Below are 18,817 nucleotides of genomic sequence, written 5' to 3'. Positions count from 1 at the left end.
CCCGGGCTCCTAGGACGCCAACAGGAAGCAGCTGGAGCTAATCAGTCACCGCGAGAAAGAGTTGGCAAACTACTAGCTCATTTCAAATTGGATTTGACTGAGAAGAAAGCTCGGCATAGCATTTCACTGAGGATTATGAGCATAGGTTTTCCAAGCAGAGAGAAGACCTGTGGGAATGCAAGGCCAGGGACCAGCTCCTGGAGGCTCAGCGGGCTAAAATGGTCAGTCAGTTCCAGGCCATGATGTAGTCCCACTGGAATAAGGGCCTCTGTCTCTTTGCCAGCAGCAGCACTTGCCTCCAGCCTTTGCCCAAATCCCTGCACCAGGACGCTGAAGAAGGTTGGAATTTCTGCCCCCCTCCAACCTGCACAAAAAGACCCCAAAGTGGAAGACTCTGCAGCAACACAAATGTTCATTGCACATTTCTGGCCCAGGGGGGACCACAGATTTAGTGCAATATAAAAAATGCAAATAATTTTTCTGCAGACAGCCAACATTTTCTCACGGACCACCAGTTCATGACTCCTGTTGTAGTCCAACCCTCTGCTTTGGCAGGAAACCTAGACCAGTGATGGCGAACCTTTTTTGGTTCACATGCCAAATGGAGCTGTATGGGTGTACTAGCATGTGTGCACATGCCCATACCCATTCCCTCCCCCCCCCACGCATGCACACACACACACACACACACACACACACACACACACACACACACACACATAACCGTGCTACCCCTATGCATGCACACAATCCTCCCTCTCAACACAGGCGAACAGGATTTTTTCGTAGTCCGGAATGGTGAAAAAAAATACAGCAAACTAGCAAACGGCAAACGGGCAAACCAGAAGTGCATTTTCCAAACTTCCGGTTTGAACGTTGGCCGGTTTTTTTCATTCCTGGGCTTCAGGGAAGCTTCCATGAAGTGTCCAGAGGGTGAAACAGCATTTCCCAAGCTGAAAATCAGCTGGCCAGCACGCACACACGCACTGGAACTCACATAGGGCAACGTCTCGCATGTCCTCCGATATGGCTCCACCTGCCACCTGTGGCACTTGTGCCATATGTTCACCATCACGGCTCTACACCACTTCAGACAAATGGTTATCCAATCTCTTCTTTAAAACTTCCAGTGTTGGAGCATTCACAACCTCCAGAAGCAAGTTGTTCCATGTGTCTTTCATACACATATACAAGATATTTATTTTTTATTTATTTTATTTATTTATTCCAATACACAATTAGGGTTTTAGTGTGTGTGTGACGGTCTTGGTATATTCGGGTTTCTTCCCGTGTAGGATTTGGAAATTTCTGGCGACGTTTCGACGAGGTCTCACTCGTCATCTTCAGGCTGGTGTTTCTGTCCTTGTTCTCAGGCGAACACTGTGAGACCTGAGCTGCCTTCCTTCTATAAATACTGGTGGCTGGGTGTGGTTTGATGGCTCAGCAATTGCCTGCTGTGTAGAAACTTTCTGGTGAGTCAGTGGGGTAACAATTGGGGTCGTTGATGTAGCTGAGGTATGCTGATTAGTTAATGGTTGTAGATTAGGCATGATATCCTGAGTAGTTGGAGCTTGCAGGCTACTTGATTGCTTTACAATGTGTGTTCTGAGTCTGGTTTCTATGGCTGGGATACCTTTGAGGGCTGGTTTCCAGATGTCTGGTAAGCAGGAGGTATCATCCCGCTTGTTCATATTTTGGGGATGTTTTTCTATCTCGATGGCTTCCATGATTATTCTTTTGCTGTAGTGTTCTGTTTTGGAAATTAATTTGGTACTGTCAAAATCAATTTCATGTCCTGTAGTTTTGAAGTGTTGGAAAAGGGAGGAGGTTTTTTCTTTTTTCTTTAATTCATTCTTATGTTTAATCATTCTTATATATATATGACGGTCTTGGTATATTCGGGTTTCTTCCCGTGTAGGATTTGGAAATTTCTGGCGACGTTTCGACGAGGTCTCACTCGTCATCTTCAGGCTGGTGTTTCTGTCCTTGTTCTAAGGTGTTCGCCTTAGAACTAGGACAGAAACACCAGCCTGAAGATGACGAGTGAGACCTCATCGAAACGTCGCCAGAAATTTCCAAATCCTACACGGGAAGAAACCCGAATATACCAAGACCATCATACCTGTACCCGTGAAAATCTACGAAAACAAATATATATATATATATATATGTCAAATGTTGTTTTTTAGCTGGAATTTTAAAATTAAGGGAGACTAGGATGGTCCCATTTCGGCCTTGTTCTGGCCTCATCAGCTAGCCACACCCTTCCTTACTGGGATTCGATCTGGTAGCCTCTGCCTTGTATGTATGTGTATGTATGTATGTGCAGGTTCAAGTCCCAGTGGGTATGGCTAGCTGATGATGCCAAAATAAGGCCGAAATAGATCTATCCTAGTCTCCCTTAATTTTCAAATTCAGCTTAAACATGTGACATATATATATATATATATATATATATATATATATATATATATATATACACACACACACACACACACACACACACACACACATACACACACACACAATAAAATACATGATGAAGGTTATAGAGGAGATACTCATAGTAAAATATATCTAAGAAATAATAGAATAGAAGATATAGGAATAGAACATATCAATGAAAGAATAGAAGAAGAGATATAGGAATAGAAGAACGGTATAGGAGATATAGGAGAGCAATAGGACAGGGGACGGACTCTGGATGCCCACTAAATTATGTAAAAAATGTCCTACTTTTTTCCTGCCTTCTAGATTTTTCTGGATTTTGATAGCTCAGATCTGTAAGCACTTGTGTTTGAGGGGTTGAATAGAGAATTTTCTGGTTTATAACTCACAATTTTGGAGCCCAGATGCCATGCACCAAAAGCACATGTGTGATAGACACTATATTAAACTAAATATATTCTCCATGATTTTAGGAATGAATTCTTAGGGGTAGAAAAGGCAGCAGTGCTTTTCCTTGAATTTATTTTCATAATATCCACATTCAAAGAGAAGAAAAGATCCAGGTGGATCTTTGTGAATACTCCCCCCTCCCCCCTTTACCAATTTTGCAGGGAATTGTTTGGGGGCAAACCACATTCCTCCATCTCCTTTCATAGCAATTTGAAAGGTATACAATAAAAACAAGCATGCTACAAAAAACCAAAATTCACAAGAACAAAACTCAGATACAGAACTCCAGGCACTGCCCAGGAAAACTTGTATTTTATTAAACTGAATATAGTTAAGATAATTTTACAAAATTTTTCAAAAGCTTTTTTGAAACCAGAATATAGTTGCTAAAATATTGGCCTGCATAAATACAGTGATAGCTTATACTTAGAACTTCTCGAAATGTCTTATAAAGACATCTCCATTTAGAAACTGTAGACCAGGGGTGTCAAACTCAAGACCCTTAGGCCAAATCTGGCCCACGGGGTGCCTAGATCTGGCCTGCAGGACAGGCCTGGAAATACCAAAGGATTGATCTGTGGTGCCTCTGCTGGCAAAAATGGGGCTCCGGGGGGGAACCGCACATGGCTCCCCCACAACTGGTTTTGGCCACCAGAGTACTGCAGAAAGCCTTCCAGGCCCAAGTGTATAAAACCATGTTTGCGGAGGTGTGGTCCCATGTCACATCCACCAAGGCCACCCCACCCCAACCCTCAGAGATCAAACACAACCTTGATGCGGCCCTCAATGAAATTGAATTTGACACCCCTGCTGTAGATGGACCAAATTTCCTACTGTATCTCTTTTTTCACATCTTCCTACAATTTATTCTATCATAATTGAAAGACCTGTGACAAAAATTGAACTCAGTGAAAATGTTTTTATTTAAAGAGGTTTTCACAGGTTCTTCAAACACTGCATTTTTCTTTGCACTGTGAACATTCTGAAATTATTTTACCTTTCATTTCATAAAGAAAAACAATATATTTCTCACTTATGTACTTACTGATGAACATGAATTCTATTTTCAAAGGAGTATATATATTCCATATTTTAGAGGAGCATGTAATTGTAACTAGCAATTTACTATGTCACTTCTAGTGTTTTCACACATTATGAAATGCTTGGCTAATTCAACATTTCATAAGATCGCGCCAAGGTATCATTAATTATTAGTTTTTTAATTATTATTATTTATTAGATTTGTATGCCGCCCCTCTCCGAAGACTCACGATTCTTGACAAATGTATCTTTTCTTTTATGTACACCGAGAGCATATGCACCAAAGACAAATTCCTTGTGTGTCAAATCATACTTGGCCTATAAAGAATTCTATTCTACTCTAATCTGGAAAAAAAGACCATTCTTTATAGATGTCTCCCACTTAAATCATGGGAAGGCCAAAGATAACCTTTTACTAACAAAAGGAAATTAAAACTGAATTGTTAGATCCAGGAACATATCTATCTAATCCACTAGTTAGGTTCAATAGTAACTAGGAATGGGATGAAACAAAACCAGGGAAGTGAAATCTGAAACCATTTTCCACTGAGCAGTTTAAATAAACAGATATAATTTTATTAAGCAATACGCACACAATGATGAAGTGATATATTATTCCAATTAAGAGGGAGCAAAAAAGGCTGCCATACTTTAGGGGTAGTTGGGGGGGGGTTATTTAAGCAGTATTAAACAGTTTTCAACTCTAATTAACATTCACTGGGGTTAAAATATTTATTGAGAACTACAACTTTAATGAGTATGTGAATATATTAAGAACCCCAAACTTGTACAGGCCCAAAGCATGCTTCCACAGCCAACAAATGCAAAATTGCCACATCTTGCCAGATATACAGCTGCCTGACTGTAAGAGAATCAGATCAAAATAGGTCCAGTTCAGTAGAGGGTTCTAAATCCTGTTACTACCACTTTGTGCGCATGCTCACACATGCAATACTTCTGCGTTTGCACAGAAGCATCCCGGGTGGGTAATCAGAGTCTCCAGCCGCTACTGCTACAAGGTCGCAGAACCAGGCCAAACTTGGAGCAGTCCACCGCTGGTACTGTTAATCCAAGAATTCCTAGCCTTCACTGCTGGGCTCAAGAGTTGTTCTTTTACAGCTGAATCCTTGGATGTAGGAGAAAAAAATACGTGGATCAAATGCCGACAGTGAACAAGACCTGGAGATTTCAATTAGAGAGATTTCCCAAAGCCTCTAGGTCACGATTGCTTCTTGGTAGCCGTTCAGTTTGAAAAAATCCTGCTTATTATTCCCAAGCATCCAAGTGGCATGGATCTTTTTTTTATATACACAAATAAACGTGACCAATGTCCAGAAGTAAAGGCGTTGAGGTGGATTAACATATGATGCTGTTTTGTTTCTGCAGTTTACAAATATCATCACAAAGTTAAACGGGTCTTTGAGCTTTAGGCAACCCGAGTCCTGCAGGGTCTGAAAAGCAAACATATGTATTAAAACAGTTTTCAAATCTTGTACAGGTAGTCCTTGACTTACAACAGTTCACGCAATGATTGTTCAAAGTTAAAACGGCACCGAAAAAAATGACTTACGACCATTTTTCAGAGTTACGATTCTTTGCGGCCTCCCCATGGTTACGTGATTAGAAATTTGGTTGCTTGGCAACTGGTTCATTATTTACGACGGTTGCTGTGTCCTGGGGGAGTCATGTGATCCCCTTTTGCAATCTTCTGACAAGCAAAGTCAATGGGGAAGCCAGATTCTCTTAACAACCAGTTACTAACTTAACAATTTCAATGATTCACTTAACAATTGTGGCAAGAAAGGTCGTAAAACAAGGCAAAACTCATTTAACAAATGTCTCACTTAACAACAGAAATTTGGGGCTCAAATGTGGCCATAGGTTGAGGATTACCTGTATTACCAAGGCCCTAATTCTCCTAGCCAAGACATGCTAATTTACACGGCATTCCAGGTGAAAGGGATTTGTCACTCAAATCCTCATTCTTGTTTATTTCGTTTCCAAAGCCTGAATGACTTGATTGATATAAAATAACTGACATGCAGAAAAATGTGAACGCTTTTGTGTGCATGAGAAAGCACACATCAAATAACTCGCTGTAGCTTTACAGAAGCAGAAAAGTATGTACTCAGAATTGCAAGTGATGACTCTCCTCTCTGCAAATTTAAACACCCAACCAAACTAGAATGAACTCGGAGCACCCTGAGATCAAATCAAGGAAATGTCTGAAAGATACTCATTATTTAACAGAGTCATGAAGACTCTCCAAACAATTCACAAAATCAAGGTCATGCCAAAATTTCCCACGTGGATTCATTAATGAGAGAATTGATCCTAAAAATCAGAGCTAGGTACAGCAGTACTGAAAAAGATATTCTATTATGCCATGAAAGAAATAGAAAGCTCTTACCAGATTCCTTGGTAAACTGTTTCACACCGTCCCCTCCTTGTGTGTTCTGATTGTGTGCTATAACACATGCCGGAAACCATGTATAATCTGGCTATAAGCAGAGAAAAATAAAAATACTGTATAGTAGGGGTTTGTACAGGTAGTCCTCCCGTAATGATTGGTCACCTAGCAACCCTTCAAAGTTACAACAGATCTTCACAGAGCTACTTATGATTTTGAAGTTCTGATGGTCCCAACTCCTTCCCCTTCTCCTTCCTAATGATTATATGATCACATTTTTGGCACTTAACAACTGGCTCATCTTTACAGCTGTTTGTTACATTCCATAATCATGTGACCCCAATTTTCAGTGGGCTTTGCTGGGCTCCAGTGTTTACTTTCTGCTGCTTCCAGAAAAAAAGCATCCATTGTTTAAAATGGGTTCACTTTATGACCGCAACATTTTCTCAACAACTGCTGCAAAAAAAATATTAGCAGTCTTAAAATCATATAATCAGGTGGGGTCATCTGGTGACCCACTTAATGACAGTCATGACTTATTAGCAGGCTCATTTATCTTCATAAGTTGAGGACTAGCTGTAATTCATTTCAATTTGAATTTTTTTCAAGTTCATTCCTCCACCACTCTTTTGAGCATGAAATGCCTTATTTCAAGCATGAAAAATATTATTTTTAATAATAATTTTAATAATTATTATTATTATTATTATCATCATCATCATCATCAACATCATCATTATTATTTATTAGATTTGTATGCCGTCCCTCTCCAAAAACTCAGAAAACCGAAAATTTTTACATGGGAAATTGTCTGATTTTTTGCTTCCTGGAACACATGAGGGACTGAAGGACTGAATATTATTCAGTAAGCTTTATGCTTAAAAATGGCACGTTTTACATCAGAAAAGGGGTGTTTCAATCTTATAACAAAATTGAATTGGAACATCTCTGCTATATATTTTCCACTAGACTTCCCAGCTCTTCCCAGCTTTTCATAATGCATGGCAGCAAATAGAAGAAAAATCAATTGTTGAATAAGAAAGTTTGCATTCTTGTGTTTCTTCGTATACAAATTTTGGCAGAGAACCTGAGAATTCTAATTCTCTCTATTTTTAAAAATTATTTTTTGGACAGAAGAAAATGCCTGGCAATTGCATGCTATTCTTATTGCGTCTAGTAGTTCCTTGCTCTGATTCTTTACATTTTATTAACTCACAGGTGGGCCACGATGATAATTCTGAACTGGAGGGTGCTCATTTGCCGCCGCTGGTGGTGGGTACCGTATCTGCCACTCCTCAAAACCATGATAAAGGTGGGGTTGGACTGGAGGAGAGCACTGAAACTGGTACATGGGGCAGACTGGGGTCATTTGGCCTGGCTGTGTCTCAGGATGCAATCTGTCACCCGAATGCTGCAAGAGAGAAAGCAGAAAGTTGAAAATGAAGGACCTTTGCGGAAATCCTAGTTTATAAAGGTTAATGTTTTATTAGCCTAATCAAAGAAAGTTGTGTCAGCCTGGCCTGTTCCTTTAGTATTCCCTTTTAAAACCAATTAAAAAGGACTTTGGTGACGTCACACTGTAATTGCTGGAACGAGCGGGGCTCCAATTTTTTTGTGTTTTGGAAGCTCCCTAGGGGCAAATCAGATCCTGGAGGGAACAAGAAAAAAGAGGGGTTCTCTTAATGGTTTCTTGAGGAGAAGTGCAGCTCCCGTGGGATCTGAGGAACTCTCATAAACAGCATGAAGAAACTCGGCTATATGGCAGTTCCAGAGGCATGAGGTCCCAAACTTCCAGCTATGGAAGAGAAGAGTGGCAAGCAGCTTGAGAAATCGGAGGAACTGGAGAGATAAGGACAATAAGAGACAGATAGAAAAACTCCCTGAGACTATGGATTGTTTAGAGATTGATTAGCGGTGAAGTAAGTCTCCAAACAGGAACAGAAAAACTGTATATACAAATGATGGAAAATAAATTGTGCAATTCCTTCAAAGAAAACAAAAAAGAACAGACAATATTACAAAAATATCTGGGATACTACCAAAGCATATGTGAGAGGGATATCAATAGCATACGTGGGAAGAAGAAAGAAGGAGAAATAGGAAAAACAAAAACAACTGCAAGATAAACTTAAAGAAGGAGAAAAGGCGTGGTTACAAAAAGAACCACAGAATAATAAAATTATAAAAGAATGGGATCTAACGAAACATAAAATCAACTTAATCCAACTAGGAGAAATGGCAAGGAATGTGACAATGGCAAAGAAGAACTATTTTGAAACTGCAAACAAACCTGGAAGATGGTTGATTCATAAATTAAGGAAAGAAAAAACAAAAAGATTGATACAACAATTACAGGATGAACAGGGGAGTATATATCATGAGAGGATAAGAAAAGGATTGCTCTTTTTTCCCCAAACACTGTATATTATTTTTTATTTATTTTATTAATTGGATTTGTATGCCGCCCCTCTCCGAGGACTCGAAGCCAAGAACACATTAAAGAAGAGGATATTATGAATTATTTACAAAAGAGAAATCTACCTAATACAACAAAATAAAATAGAGAAATGTTAAATAGGAAGATAACACTATTAGAAATGAAAGAGGCAATTAAAAAACAAAAAATAATAATAAAACACCAGGACCAGACGGGATTCTCGTCAAAATATTACAAGAACCACTAGAAAAAATCATGTCAGAGATATATAATGAAATGTTAGAAAGAGCAAAAATACCAAACTCCTGGACAGAGGCACCCATAACTTTAATTCCTAAGGAGACAGCTAACCAAAAAATTCAAAATTATAGGCCAATCTCGCTGTTGAACGTAGACTATAATATATTTGCAACAATTATTAAGGAACGACTCAAAAAATATTAAATAAAATCATCCATACAGATCGGAATGGATTTTTGCCCAAAAGATATTGGTTGACACACAAAAAGCATTTGATAATTTGAATTGGCAATTTTAAAATATACAATTAGACATGATGAAATTTGGAGAAAAATTCACTAAAAACAAGATGGCAACAGCATCCACAGTGCCATTTTTTTTTTAAAAAAAAATCAAAATAAAGATGGCGGCACCCACTGATCAGCACTGACTGAACTGGATTGGTGACATCACTGTGACATCACCAGCAGGTCGCTACCTGGTCCAAACTGGTAGAAACCCATCCCTGCCCCTGTGCAATATTCAATCTATTGCTAGGATAAGGAAGAGGGAAAAAAACAGACACTAAAATAGGCACCTTCTATTAACAGATGATAGAGCAACAAACACAGAGATATTGAAAGGTGTGGGGGGAGAGTACTCTCTCACTGCCACAGGACCAAGACAAGAAAAAAAAAAAACAACCCAAGTTAGACCTGATATAGGCTGTAATTTAAATTGTACCATCTTACTATATAAAAAAAGCTTCAATAAATTCTTAAAACAATGGCCAGGGAAACTGGACAATTCTGAAAATTAAAGTGTACATTTCTGGGCAGTGCACAAGTTAGGGAAGGTGTCTTTAGATCAGCCCAGCCTGACTTCAGATATGATTTTACTACAATGCAGTATGCAGAAATTGATAGACCACGTCAAGCGACTATGACATTTAGTATTGGGAAGCCATAATATTAAGCCAGCTGGAATTTGCATTTCCACAGTACAGTATCCCATACCTGTTTGTGATGTTTAAGCAGTTTCTTAAACTTATCCTTTTCTTCCTTCTCTTTATTGTAGTCCTCTTTAACGATTCGCAGCTGTTGTGATTAAAAAAAGAGGGGGGAAAGGAAAAAAAGAATATAGACTTCCATGAGCATTTCATTCTAACACTGGGAACAAGCAGACCGATAGAAATATTCTGCTCAAATCTGCAGTTTAGCCAAGATAGATTCTGGATACCCATTGTGGATCATTAACTCAGTGAGAGTTATTTTTTATTCTGTACCTCTTGGAAGATAGGGGAAATATTTTCATAGGGAGCAAGTGAAATTGGATGGCAATCTAAGAGACAATATTAGTACAAGAACACATGAAACTGGCAAAAAGAATATTTTTTTAAAAAATCAGCAACTATATGGATTCACAATGCAAATATTTAAACACCTTTAAACTCTACCTACTGACCTGCCTTTTCTAGTTCCATTTAAAACCTCTTTTTAAAAAGTTGCCCTTTAGTGCATTTTTTTCAATCTTTAAGAATAAAACAAATGGCAGAGGAAAACTATCGTGTTTCCACGAAAATAAGACCCTATCTTATATTTTTTTGAACTCTGAAATAAGTGCTTGGCCTTATTGCCATGCACTCAAAAGCCCGATTGGGCTTATGATCAGGGAATGTCTTATTTGGGGGAAAATAGGGTACACAATCTAACAATAACTCGTGAGATGTGTTCATTTAAGAGAGCACCTATTACATAGGAGAAAGATATTGGGAGAAGATTTGGATAGACAAGCCTATCCATAAAACTCTAAAGATTGTGGCTAGGATTAGGAGGGGAATGGGGAGCAAGAGAAAATATACTGCTCAAAAAAAATATAGGGAACACTCAAATAACACATCCTACATCTGAATGAATGAAATATTCTCATTGAATATTTCATCTGCACAACTATTCCATTTGCACAACAGCGTGTGAAATTGACTGTCAGTCAGTGTTGCTTTCTAAGTGGACAGTTTGATTTCACAGAAGTTTGATTTACTTGAAGTTATATTCTGTTTTTTAAGTGTTCCCTTTATTTTTTTGAGCAGTGTATAAAGAGGAAAGGGGGGAATGTTTGAAAGGACCAGAAATGGGGTAAGACATCAAAAGCAACAAGTATTTGCTCAAAAACAAAATTATTGTTATTAAATTAATTTAGATTACCCAACAAAATGGAGTTTTGCATGAATGGGGGCCAATGGTCTAGATTTCATCTCTCCCATAGAAGCCATCTTCAAGGGATTCCATGCAAGAGATTAAATTTAGATCACCAGACCTTCCAAACTCAGAATGGTTATTTTTTGTTTCCTACCTGATTATTAGTCAGGGTCATCTGTTTCTGAAGTTTTTCTAGCTGCTTCTTCAGCTCCTCTTTTTCTTCATTCATCCTTTCCCTGTCACTCCGCTCCCGCTGGAAATCTTCCTCAAAAATCTTCACCTGGCAGAAAAAGAGGGACTTAAATCCTAGGATCAGACACTTATGCCCCCCACTCCTATTTACATGTTCTATATATTTCAGGAAAACACAAAATGCAAAAGCCTAAATTCAAAACCTGTGCCATATGTTTTATAAAGCATGTAGTCATCTGATAAAGGAAAATTCCTCCTAAATTCACATAACACTTTCCGTTTTGGTTTAATCCACTTTTAGCATATTTTCCCAAGATTCAAGGAAAGGGAAGGGAAGGGAAAGGAAAGGAAAGGAAAACATAAGAACATAAGGAGAGCCATGCTGAATCAGTCCAAAGCCCATCGAGTCCAGCATTCTGTGTCACACAGTGGCACACCAATTGTCCATGGGGATCTTGAGCAGAAAGAGAAGGCAAGACCCTCCCTTTCCTCTGACCCCCAACAAATGGTACTCAAGAGAATCCTGCCTGCCTCAACCAACATAGAGGCGGAACATGGACATTTCAATAATAAGGAGAGGAGAGGAGAGGGGAGGGGAGGGGAGAGGAAAAGAGGAAAACCCAATGTTCTGAATACAATAATAACTACCTGTCATTAATTTATAAAAAAAATTTAAAAGATAAAATGTTTTCAACTTTCCAACTGATAGAACGCATGCAACTTTTCAAAATGGCACTTAAAAGCAATGAACAATATTATTTCTGATGCTAATAGTCAATTAATGATATCCACCAGTGAAACTAGTACAATATTAATACTGATAGTCCTTGATTTATAACTACAATTGGAACCAGAATTTCCATTTGCTAAGCAGGACAGTTATTAAATGAGTCACATCCGGTTTTACCTTTTTTTGGCCACTGTTGTTAAGGGAACCACTACACTTGAGTGAAACACAAACTTTGGGTGCTTACTTGCTGTTTCAGAAGCTCGTTCTGGGTCATCACTTCCTGGTGCCGGAAACTTGAGCTAGGATCAGTAGAGTTTTTCGAGGCTGAAGGAGAATGTGGAGGGGCTTGTAAGTTCAGAATCTCTTCTAGGGTCTGAGGGAAGACAAAGGGACTGTAAGAAACTCTTCCTGGCATAGCATGTACAGTAGTACCTCTAGATACGAGCTGCTCCACATGCGAGTATTCCAAGTTACGAGCCACAACGGGAGCGAAATTTCTGTTCGTCACCCGAGCTCAAATTCGGGATACAAGCCGAGCTTCCACTAGATGGCGCAAGAATCCTTGCTTCTGGTTATCTCGACGGGGGAAAAACAAAGTGTAAAGCCATTTGTTCCAGATACAAGTTGATTGACATACGAGCTCCGTTCTGGAACGAATTAAACTTGTATCTAGAGGTACTACTGTATTCTTTCTAGCAACAGCAAGAGATGTAGAATCATTTTTCTTGGAAAGACCTGGGGGGGGGGAGATTCACACAAAGCAGAAGGGGCCAGGTACAAATCCTCTAGATTCTTTAATAAGGTCCACCCACCTTATTTAGTCGGAGAATCTCCTTCTCCTGGTACTCTCTTTGCCTTGTGACTGGCACCAATTGATCCTGAAGAAATTTCACCTTGTGCTTGAGGTCCTTCAGCTCCTCACTGAGCCTCTCTTTTTCTGCCTTGAATAGAGTGGATAAGAGAGGGAGAGGAAGATGTATAAAAAGAGAAACAACTTTCCATCCCGTTCCCATCAGGTGTGGAACCATGAATTGCTTCTCTTGCCTGAAAGCCACGTCAGAAGAAACAAGAGGGGATTAAGGACAGGGTCTGTTTTCAAGAGCATGTTAGTTTATACCAAAAAGCCCTTGAAGTTTCAATACCTGCCAAGTGCATAACTGGCTGTCATAACCGTCATTCTCAAATATCTCCCTCCCATAGAAAAACTCCTATCTGCTAAAAAAAAGAGGTACAGTGATACCTTGTCTTACAAACGCCTCGTGATACAAACTTTTCAAGATACAAACCCGGGGTTTAAGATTTTTTTGCCTCTTCTTACAAACTAGAAACATAGAAACATAGAAGTCTGACGGCAGAAAAAGACCTCATGGTCCATCTAGTCTGCCCTTATACTATTTTCTGTATTTTATCTTAGGATTGATATATGTTTATCCAAGGCATGTTTAAATTCAGTTACTGTGGATTTATCTACCACGTCTGCTGGAAGTTTGTTCCAAGGATCTACTATTCTTTCAGTAAAATAATATTTTCTCATGTTGCTTTTGATCTTTCCCCCAACTATTTTCACCTTACAAACCTACCACCGTCGTTGGGATGCCCCACCTCTGGACTTCCGTTGCCAGCGAAGCACCCGTTTTTGTGTTGTTGGGATTTCCCGGAGGCTCCCCTCCATGGGAAACCCCACCTCTGGACTTCCGTGTTTTTGTGATGCTGCAGGGGAATCCCAACAGGGGAATCCCAGCAACACAAAAACGGGCGCTTCGCTGGCAACGGAAGTTAGGAGGTGGGGTTTCCCAGCAAGAGGAGCCTCAGTGAAATCGTAGCATCGCAAAAACAAAGAAGTCTGGAGGTGCGGTTTCCCATGGAGGGGAGCCTCAGGGGAATCCCAGCAGTGCAAAAACGGGTGCTTCGGCTGGCAAAATGGGTGAATTTTGGGCTTGCACACATTAATCGCTTTTCCATTGATTCCTATGGGAAATATTGTTTCATCTTACAAACTGTTCACCTTAAGAACCTTGTCCCGGAACCAATTAAGTTTGTAAGACAAGGTATCACTGTACTTGGTGTCTCATTTGTATCCTGAACCACACAAAGCAATGTGAACACTGATGGAAAAAAAGATAACAGGTCCTAACAGGGTAAAGCACCTTCCAGAAAATACAAAGAGGAGAACATTCAGAAATCAAATCCCAAAGTAAAAGAGCTCACGTGGAATTTTTAATTTATTTTTTGGTAGTGACGGCACTGTAGAATTTGAACTGCAAAAGCCTCTTTTATCCACCAGAGGGCGGGCCTTCCCAATTCTTTATGTGTTGCTCCTCCCTACAAGGCTTAATGGACTGAGGTAGTCCTCAACTTAGAATGACAACCAAGACCAATATTTCTGCTGCTAAATGAAACATTTGATAAGTGAGTTTTGTTCCTTTTTTCTTGCTATGGTTGTTAAGCTGTGGTTATCAAGTTAGTAACGAAGTTGTTAAGTGACTCTGGCTTCTCTGTTGACTTTGCTTGTCAGAAGGTTGCAAAAAGTGATCCCTTGACCCTGGGGCACTGCAGCCCATAAATAAATAAATGCCAATTGTCAAGTGTCCGAATTTTGATTACGTAGCCACATGGATGCTGCAATGGTCATTAAGTGCGAAAAAGAATCATAAGCCACTCTTTCAATGCTGCTGTCACTTTAGTCACCAATGTTCACTAAACCAGTGTTTCCCAACCTTGGCAACTTGAAGATATTTGGACTTCAACTCCCAGAATTCCCCAGTCATAATAATAATAATAATAATAATAATAATAATGATAATTTCACTCAAGCTCATGGTACCTCCAGAGCCGCAGAGGTGAGCCCTGTACCTATCTGATAACCCATTTAGATTTAAATTTGATATAAACGTTACTGTTTTAGGCAGAAATGTAAATGTGTTCCCAGTGGGATTTTGGACTATACCTCTTCTTCTTCAATTTTGGATTTTGCCAAGAGAAGCTTGCGGTCAAAATCCCTCTGTTTCTGCTCCCGCTCTGTCTCCAACTCTGCTAGGACTTTTTGGGAGTCAGCAAATTTCTGTCGTAGTTCTGTTATCTGTCGTGATGGAAAAGTTTAAAAATGCAAAACGCAGTCATGAATTTTAACACCAATTTAAAGGCTATATTACTCAAAGGAACAAAACCAGTATATGGAGGTATACACTGGGGGATATACTACAACATATAATTTTAAATCAGTCTCTTATTATATATTTGCTATTGACACTTTTGGCAGAGATCCAATGATATATTACAATACAGGTAACCCTTGACTTAAGACTACAATTGAGCCAGAGGTTTGGACCGGTTTGCCCGAACCAGTAGCGACCCACTATTGACGTCACAATAACGTCAGGCATCACAGAACTGGTTTGGTCTGTGCCAGTCCCTGGGCACCGCCATCTTTTTTTAAAAAAATACATTTTTTAAAACAAATTCTTTTGAGCATGCGCAGAAGCTGCACATGTGTTGCCATCTTGTTTTCAGGCTTTTTTCAATCTTTCAGTTCATGCACGCCCATGAGGCACAGCCACACAGCATGGGAGGAAGCGAACCAGCAGCGAGATAAGTTAGAACCCACCCCTGAATTGAGCCCAAAATTTTTGTTATTAAGTGAGACATTTGTTAAATGAATTTGGCCCCATTTTATGTTCTTACTTGACATAGTTGTTAAGTAAATCACTGCAGTTGTTAAGTTAGTAAAATGTCTGTTAAGTGACCCTGGATTCTCCATTGACTGTACAGTATTTGTCAAAAAGTTGCAAAAGGTGATCATATGACTTTGAGACACAGCAAAAGTCACAAGAACCAGTTGCCAAGCATCTGAATTTTGATCACATATCATGGGGATGCTACAAAGGTCATAATTGTGATAAATGGTCATAAGTCACTATTTTCAGCACCATTATAACTTGTAACTGTCCCTAAATGTATTGTTAGTTGAGGACTATCTGCAATACCTTGTTCTGTCTATATATTATATATATCACCCCGTGTGTGTGTGTGTGTGTGTGTGTGTGTGCGTGTGTGTGTATGTGAAGTCAATTCCCTCAGCTTCAAATAAAGAGGGCAAGTTGTCAGGGAAAGTGCCTCCTAATGCACATAATCAACTCAAAGGCTGTTCCCTGTTGTGGGTTATCATCTAGTTTATTATAAAAATAAAAGTACTAAATTTTTAAAAAGCACAAAATTGCATACTGGTATTATTGGATTGATATTTTCTAAGTCTAACTCCAGTTAGCAGCTGTGATTAAGTGTAATTTTCTTTTGTTTTCTTTAAATCCCCAGAACTGTTTATATCTTTCCAGGCCAATAAAAGAGAAGTATCTTAAGACAGATTTTAAACAGATAGCACTGCTGACTCAACTTATGACTCAACTAGCATTCCTGCATTCCTTCATTTGGATAAGAACAAGGCCACGCCCATCTTGTGTTGTGCTATTTCTACTAGTTTTTTCTCATCATTCCTATCATCCTTTTCCTCCCACTTAGGACTGTGTGACTGTAACTTGTTGCTTGTATCCTAAGATTTTTATCAATATTGGTTGTTTCTTCATTGCTTATTTGACCCCTGTGACAATCATTAAGTGTTGTAACACATGATTCTTGACAAATGTATCTTTTTTTAATGTACACTGAGAGCATATGCACCAAGACAAATTCCTTGTGTGTCCAATCACACTTGGCCAATAAAGAATTCTATTCTATTCTATCAGAAACATCTCAGACAGAGCTGTCTTGGAACTTTTGTCATTACCTTCTGCTCATACTGCTGCTTCATGGACCGGAAATGGTTGTCCCATTGTTTATTTACCTCCAATAGCTACAGAGAGAAAAAAAACCACATCAATTTATTTTGGACACATCCCTTTACAGCCTTCATCTTCTGATGCAAGGAGTCACAAGGCTAAAATGTAATTTTCTTTTTAAAAAATAATTAATTGATTAATTAATTAATTTATTATTTTGTCAAACAATTATAGAGTGGTAATTTGAACAAATAAACCATTAGATAAGTAATGATAAAAAGTAACAAAAGAAGACAATAGGACAGGGACGGTAGGCACAGTGGTGTGCTTATGCACGCCCCTTACAGACCTCTTAGAAAGCGGGAGAGGTCAATTGTAGATAGTCTAAGGCTAAAGGTTTTGGGATTAGGAGTAGAAACCACAGAATCAGGTAGTGCATTCCAGGCGTTGATTACTCTGTTGCTGAAGTCGTATTTTTTGCAGTCAAGTTTGGAGCGGTTGACATTTAGTTTAAATCAATTTCGTGCTCGTGTGTTCTAAATCAGTGGCCCTATGCTCTGCATGGAGTCATTCAGGCATCACCCCTATTGGTAAACCTACTAGTTAGCACACTTAAAAGTCTATTCCAAGGCTTTGCTAGACAGGAAGATGGATTGCATACAACAGTGCTTCTCAATTATTTTCTGTTACCCCACCCCCACCCCCCGCAGGAAGAAGTAAGCATTTCTTGCCCTCCAACTCTCTGATCTGGGCCTCAATGGAATTTTAGTGTTAATATTCATTATTTTATTTATTATATGCTATTTTCTTATTACAAACTATTGGCTCTACCCACTTACCTAGGAGTAAGTCACACTGAACTCAGTGCAGCCTGTTTTTGGTTAGGCAAGCATAGGCCACCGTGGTTAGGGTCTTCTTTTGACAGGGCCAGGCCAGCTTAAGTTCATGACTACTGAGGTGCTCGCCAAGAACAACAAGAACTCACGCAGCCACCCCGCCCTGCCTGGCCACCTTCTCTTCCGGGCTCGGAGCAGCGTGCAACTGGGAAAACACTCCCCGTCTTGGGGAATTGAGAGGGACCAGATATGTTCCCCAGGATCAAACATGCCCCCCTTGCATTACTCCATGCCCTTTTAGGGGGGACACGCCCCACTATTTGAGAAGGACTGGCAGACAAGCACTTTAGAGGACACATTTAGGAAGAGCTCTGGCGATGGTTCCATTAGGAATATAATAAATAAACAAACCACAAGAACAGCAAGTAACGTGACAGGTTGGGATTCTAAAGAATCATTCAGAATAGTTCTGGAGTAGAAAGTAGGTAAATAACCTCTTTCGTTTACCTAGTAGCAGCCATCTCCTGATATAAAGTCTTTATAATTCTAAGGGGAAAAAAACCACCTTGTATTTACCTCATTGCGTTGATGTTCGAGTATCTTCACTTTCTTCTCACTTGCTCCCAACATGCTCTTCCCTGCTACTTGCTCCTCTGTGGCTCCCTTCTGAAAGGCAGATACATATCAGACCTTGAAAAAGCATTCAAGGCAGCCTGCTCAATGTTCAGAAGTTGGATCTACACCTCTTTTTCCAAAATCTACAATCTCAGTTCCACCTTCCCCCCAACATTCTGCGTATGACAGAACTGAGATGAATAAAAATTCCCAGCGAAGTTGCCATTTGACTGTTTCTCTCATCTCATCTCCTGTTACTGAAAGCAAGAATTACTGAGCGTAAAAGATTCCTCTATATTGGAGATTCATTCCAGAGTATGATGGGACAAGGCTGGTAGCATTTATTTATTTATTAGATTTGTATGCCGCCCCTCTCCGAAGACTCGGGGCAGCTCACAACAGCAATAAAAACAATATAACAGTGGAACAAATCTAATATTAAAAACATATAAAACCCTATCATTACTTC

General features: G+C 39.4%; 1 protein-coding gene across 7 annotated transcripts in view; it reads right to left on the bottom strand.

Annotated features, from left to right (window-relative positions):
- Window positions 1–3,797: 3,797 nt before the first annotated feature.
- Window positions 3,798–18,817, bottom strand: part of TNIP1 (TNFAIP3 interacting protein 1) — a 99,071-nt gene continuing 84,051 nt past the window's right edge. For all 7 annotated transcript variants that reach the window (XM_070739047.1, XM_070739051.1, XM_070739053.1 and 4 more), the window contains exons 9-18: window positions 18,310–18,399; window positions 16,906–16,971; window positions 15,073–15,204; window positions 12,938–13,066; window positions 12,370–12,498; window positions 11,358–11,483; window positions 10,022–10,102; window positions 7,566–7,760; window positions 6,350–6,440; window positions 3,798–5,390 (exon numbers count right to left, since the gene is read on the bottom strand). In XM_070739047.1, coding sequence (XP_070595148.1) covers window positions 5,347–5,390; window positions 6,350–6,440; window positions 7,566–7,760; window positions 10,022–10,102; window positions 11,358–11,483; window positions 12,370–12,498; window positions 12,938–13,066; window positions 15,073–15,204; window positions 16,906–16,971; window positions 18,310–18,399 — 1,083 coding nt within the window. In that variant the 3' untranslated portion in view covers window positions 3,798–5,346. The remainder of the gene's footprint in view (window positions 5,391–6,349; window positions 6,441–7,565; window positions 7,761–10,021; window positions 10,103–11,357; window positions 11,484–12,369; window positions 12,499–12,937; window positions 13,067–15,072; window positions 15,205–16,905; window positions 16,972–18,309; window positions 18,400–18,817) is intronic.

The sequence above is a fragment of the Erythrolamprus reginae genome, chromosome 2, assembly GCF_031021105.1.
Source record: "Erythrolamprus reginae isolate rEryReg1 chromosome 2, rEryReg1.hap1, whole genome shotgun sequence".
NCBI lineage: Eukaryota > Metazoa > Chordata > Lepidosauria > Squamata > Dipsadidae > Erythrolamprus > Erythrolamprus reginae.
This window is presented reverse-complemented; position numbering and strand designations above follow the sequence as displayed.